Source organism: Eptatretus burgeri, chromosome 10 (genome assembly GCF_056783735.1).
Source record: "Eptatretus burgeri isolate ZD-2024b chromosome 10, Ebu_testis_v1, whole genome shotgun sequence".
In the NCBI taxonomy this organism is placed as follows: Eukaryota; Metazoa; Chordata; class Myxini; order Myxiniformes; family Myxinidae; genus Eptatretus; species Eptatretus burgeri.
This window is the reverse complement of record NC_140970.1, coordinates 64,464,116-64,470,146: the sequence shown is the minus strand read 5'-3', so window position 1 is coordinate 64,470,146 and position 6,031 is coordinate 64,464,116. Positions and strand designations below refer to the sequence as shown.

Below are 6,031 nucleotides of genomic sequence, written 5' to 3'. Positions count from 1 at the left end.
CGCATATCAGATTTCTTGACACATACAAGTTTATGGCAAGTCCATCATCTAACTTAGCATCAAATATTAAAAACTTACCGAATCTTAAATCACATTTCTCAAATTAAGAAGAGATTGATCTCTTATCACAAAAGGGAATATATCCGTATGACTATATGGATTCATTTGAGAAGTTTAAAGAAACACAACTTCCTTCAAGGGAAAGTTTCTATGGTAAGTTAAATAAAACTCATATTTCCGATAGAGATTATACACAAGCTAAAAAGGTTTGGGAGAAGTTTAATATAAAGAATCTTGAAGCATATCATGATTTGTATCTTAAAACTGATGTGTTGTTATTGGCTGATGTGTTTGAAACTTTTACAACAGTCTGTCATAATAAAAGTTCTTATGAATTTGACCCCATTCACTATTAGCCCGGGTTTGGCTTGAGTGCGATGTTAAAAATGACAAAAACATTTTTGGAATTAATCAGTGATATAGATATGCTTTTAATGATAGAGAAGGCTAACAGAGGAGGAGTATCTAAAGTATGTTCCAAGAGATATGCTAAAGCAAATAACAAATGTCTTCCTGATTATAATAAGAATGAGGACAACTCTTACCTGATATATTATGATGCTAACAATTTGTATGGGTGGGCCACATCTCAATCTTTACCTTATGGAAAACTTAAATGGGTTAAAGAAAAACATTATGAAAAAGTTTTACTTGACATTGTTATCTCCTCTCAAAAAGAATTGGATGAAGCTGAAGTTAGATATTATTTTGAGGTTGATTTAAAATATCCAGAAGAACTTCATAACAAACATGACGGACCTGCCTTATGCCCCTGATAAAGAAAGTCCAAGAAAAGAATGGTTAAGTGATTACCAACAGTCATTCAATATAAAAGGTAAATCTCCAGAAAAACTACTGATATCATTAAATGATAAAGAAAGTTATGTTTTACATCAAAGTAACTTGAGACAATATTTATCTGCTGGGTTGAGAGTGAGGAAAATTCATCGGATTTTTAAATTTAAACAGTCATTGGTTGAAGAAGTATATTGATTTTAATACAAAAAGGAGAACAGAAGCAAAAACAGATTTTGAGAAGGACTTTTATAAATTAATGAATAATGCTGTATTTGGAAAGACTATGGAAAATGTTCGGAATCGACAAAAGACAAGACTTGCTTCATCTTGGAAACAGGCTTCAAAGTTAATTAATAGACAAAGTTTTGAACGAGCGGAGGTGATTTCAGAGAACTTTTGTGCTATTCATTTGAAAAAAGAGTATTTAAATGGATAAACCTATTTATATAGGAACATCAATTCTTGACTTGTCAAAGTCGTTAATATATAACTATTACTGTAATAATTTAAAATCAAGGTATAAGGATAATGTGTCGTTGTTATATATGGATACAGATAGTTTTATATTAGAAATTAAGACAAGTGATGTATATGAGGATATGATTGATAATGTTGATATATATGATAAAAGTAATTATAAGTCTGGTGATGTGTTGTTTTCATCAAAGAATGAAAATGTTATTGGTAAATTTAAAGATGAATTGGGTGGGAAGGTCATGAGTGAATTTATAGGATTGAGATCAAAGTCTTATGCTTTTACGTATATTGATAATAATAACATTTAAAGGTGTGATAAGAAGCTAAAGGGAATAAAGAAAAATATAATCAAGGAAACAATAAACTTTAAACATTATTACAACTGTTTAACCTTAAAGAAGGAAGAGTACAGAAAAATGAATACAATAAGAAGTTATAAACATCAATTTATATACAGAAGAGATAAATAAGAAAGCATTAGGAACTTTTTTGATGAAAGATATATTTTAGAGAATGGAATCGATCGTCTCCCTTATGGTTATAAGTATAAGTGTTAAGATATTGGGTTGGGAATTTTCACAGGCTACCGCAGTCTTTTTACTGATTTATAAATGATAGAATAAAGCAATAACCAAACCAAAGAGTGGAAATGTAATCAGCCTTGGTATTTAAATGGGAAACATAAGGAATATGAGAAATATCAAATAAATCTAATTGAAGAAATAACCGGGGTAAAAGTAGATAAAACAAATAAGTGGATAAATTTAATTACAAATAAGTTGGAGGATGTAAAGAAAAAAATTAATATCCTTGAATGGACTGAAAACTTTGATGGTTATCAATTGAACAATGGAAAAACAATTTACTACAATCTCAAAATGACATGTGGCTCAGGAGGTGGTCAAACAAGAGCATTAAGAGAAGTTTATCATTTCATTTCTGCTCAACAAAAATACTTAAACCAAGAACTAAGTTCCAAAGTAATCTTTGTGAATATACTCGATATGGTGATGAATGTAATAGGAAAATTAATTTATTCCCTAAAGGAGAACATGGACAAATATTTATTGGTTCGCTCTTTGAGTGGAATGAAAATATGAAGGAAAATAAGTGCTTTAATCAGTAAGTCTCAATTTTACATTTGTTTGTATGGGAGAGGGAGGAAATCAGTCTCGATTTTACATTTGCTTGTATGGGGGGAGGGAAGGGGACAAATGAGTCTCCTATTTTGGGCTTTTGCTTGTATGGGAGGTGGAGGAATCGGTCTCCTATTTTGGGTTTTTGGGGCTTGATTCAGAGAGTTTTTTCCCTTTTACTCATTCATTTGAATGGCTGCCTCAAGCCCCATTTATCCTCTACTGGTGTGTGTGTGCATGATGCACAGGTGTGATGATGGGTGTGAGTGTGTGATGGGTGCGTGTGCATGATGTACAGGGGTGATGATGGGCGTGCATGCATGATGCACAGGTGTGATGATGGGTATGAGTGCATGATGCACAGGTGTGATCATGGGTATGAGTGCATGATGCACAGGTGTGATGATGGGTAGGAGTGCACAATGCACAGGTGTAATGATGGGTATGAGTGCATGATGCACAGGTGTGATGATGGGTTGGAGTGCACGATGCACAGGTGTGATGATGGGTTGGAATGCATGATGCACAGGTGTGATGGGTGTGCGTGCACGATGCACAGGTGTGATGGGTGTGCGTGCAAGATGCACAGGTGTGATGATGGGTGTGCGTGCAAGATGCACAGGTGTGATGATGGGTGTGCGTGCTGGAAGCACAGGTGTGATGATGGGGGTGCGTGCATGATGCGCAGGTGTGATGAGCCGTATGTGCTCCTCCAGTGTCGCAGGTCCCCACCCCAGTTCCTTGAGTGTGTAACCTTTGCTATTTCCACGTAATTATCCATTCCACACACTTGTTTGTTTCATGTATTGTTGATGTTGAAATCCGAGCAACTTAACGACATTGTTATCTTGTCATAATTACAAAACTAATCTAACCGGTTGAAGGAGAATTCCACAATGAATAGGCACGCGACGCATGTACGTAGTGCGTGCTTTCTTCCATAGTCATCCCACGGCATGAAGTGTTTGCAAACTCCTCCAGATACCTTTCAATTCCTCCCTCACTCGGACTCTGTTCCCTTCCCTTGGGATCGTCACTCAGGATAAGGTCTCCTCATTCGGGCACGAAACTTCGGAACACTTAGAAAACTTCCCACGATGTCCCAACTGAAGAAACTCCCCACGCCGCAGGTTGTTCAAGTGCTCCAGAACAAATGACATCGTGTGTGTATATAAATAAATAAATAAATAACTAAGTGTGTTTCATAACGACTTGTGGACACGGGACACGGACACGCCCGTGCCTCGAAACCTTTAAATCATCCGGAGCGGACCTGTTGAGATCCTCAACATCTGAAACTCCTTGCGTTGACACCATGTGCGGTGAGTGATGGCGGCCTGTACGTTTACAGAGCACGCAGCACGCAGCACGCGTTTCACGTGCCGTCATTGAGATCGACCTGTGTTTACCGTGCACGCCATGTGCGACGCGCGCTGTGTTTACCGTGTACGCCATGTGCGAAGCGAGCTGTGTTTACCATGTACGCCATGTGCGAAGCGCGCTGTGTTTACCGTGCACGCCATGTGCATGGCGAGCTGTTTACCGTGCACGCCATGTGCGTGGCGAGCTGTGTTTACCGTGCACACCATGTATGAAGCGAGCTGTGTTTACCGTGCACGCCATGTACGAAGCACGCTGTGTTTACCGTGCACGCCATGTACGAAGCGAGCTGTGTTTACCGTGCACGCCATGTGCGTGGCGAGCTGTGTTTACCGTGCACACCATGTATGAAGCGAGCTGTGTTTACCGTGCACGCCATGTACGAAGCACGCTGTGTTTACCGTGCACGCCATGTACGAAGCGAGCTGTGTTTACCGTGCACGCCATGTGCGTGGCGAGCTGTGTTTACCGTGTACGCCAAGTGCGAAGCGAGCTGTTTACCATGTACGCCATGTGCGAAGCGCGCTGTGTTTACCGTGCACGCCATGTGCGTGGCGAGCTGTGTTTACCGTGCACGCCATGTGCGAAGCACGCTGTGTTTACCGTGCACGCCATGTGCGAAGCACGCTGTGTTTACCGTGCACGCCATGTGCGAAGCACGCTGTGTTTACCGTGCACGCTGTGTTTACCGTGCACGCCATGTGCGAAGCACGCTGTGTTTACCGTGCACGCCATGTGCGAAGCACGCTGTGTTTACCGTGCACGCCATGTGCGAAGCACGCTGTGTTTACCGTGCACGCCATGTGCGAAGCACGCTGTTTACCGTGCACGCCATGTGCGAAGCGAGCTGTGTTTACCGTGCACGCCATGTACGAAGCGAGCTGTGTTTACCGTGCACGCCATGTGCGAAGCACGCTGTGTTTACCGTGCACGCCATGTGCGAAGCACGCTGTGTTTACCGTGCACGCCATGTGCGAAGCACGCTGTTTACCGTGCACGCCATGTGCGAAGCGAGCTGTGTTTACCGTGCACGCCATGTGCGAAGCACGCTGTGTTTACCGTGCACGCCATGTGCGAAGCACGCTGTGTTTACCGTGCACGCCATGTGCGAAGCACGCTGTTTACCGTGCACGCCATGTGCGAAGCGAGCTGTGTTTACCGTGCACGCCATGTACGAAGCGAGCTGTGTTTACCGTGCACGTGAGTTCATTGCCGCGGTCAGTGCGTGTTTCATCGTTGCCGCACATTCGGGTTCGACAACCCAAGAACACCTCGAGTCGTCTTCCCAAGGCAGAGGGACTTCCACAGTTGACGGATCACTCTGTGATTGGTGGATAATGATGTGAAACTTTGTCCCACGACTCCCATCATTGTCCTGTTTCAAATCGGACACGACTCGTCATCCTGATTCCGCCTGTTCACGTAATTATTAATATAATCAGGTAGTGAAGGGGATCACCTTTTCCTCATCCGGGTTCACGTTTTTACGAAGTGAAATTAAACTGTGCTTGTCGGATCAGCATCCCACGTGAGGTTGTTCGTGCCAACTGGAAACTACGTTCGTGCATTTCAACTCTGGCGACCTGCGTCCAATGTGTGTTCGTCATGTCCGTGCTGAGTGATGTTCGTGCGGATTCAGTTCATTGTGTGTGGTGAGTATGTGATGTTTGTGCTGATTCCGTTCATTGTGTGTGGTGAGTATGTGATGTTCGTGCCGATTCCGTGCATTGTGTGTGGTGAGTATGTGATGTTCGTGCCGATTCCGTGCATTGTGTGTGGTGAGTATGTGATGATTGTGCTGATTCCGTTCATTGTGCATGGTGAGTGTGTGATGTCCGTGCTGATTCAGTTCATTGTGCGTGGTGAGCATGTTATGTTTGTGCTGATTCTGTGCATTGTGTGTGGTGAGTATGTTATGTTTGTGCTGATTCTGTGCATTGTGTGTGGTGAGCATGTTATGTTTGTGCTGATTCTGTGCATTGTGTGTGGTGAGTATGTTATGTTTGTGCTGATTCTGTGCATTGTGTGTGGTGAGCATGTTATGTTTGTGCTGATTCTGTGCATTGTGTGTGGTGAGTACGTGATGTCCGTGCTGATTCAGTTCATTGTGCGTGGTGAGCATGTTATGTTTGTGCTGATTCTGTGCATTGTGTGTGGTGAGTATGTTATGTTTGTGCTGA

The 6,031-nt window shown here is 42.3% G+C and overlaps 1 protein-coding gene across 1 annotated transcript in view; it reads left to right on the top strand.

Annotated features, from left to right (window-relative positions):
• The first annotated feature begins 3,648 nt into the window (after positions 1-3,648).
• Positions 3,649-6,031, top strand: part of LOC147018720 (glutamine--fructose-6-phosphate aminotransferase [isomerizing] 2-like) — a 70,219-nt gene continuing 67,836 nt past the window's right edge. The window contains exon 1 of the mRNA XM_085898722.1: positions 3,649-3,793. Coding sequence (XP_085754848.1) covers positions 3,787-3,793 — 7 coding nt within the window. The 5' untranslated portion in view covers positions 3,649-3,786. The remainder of the gene's footprint in view (positions 3,794-6,031) is intronic.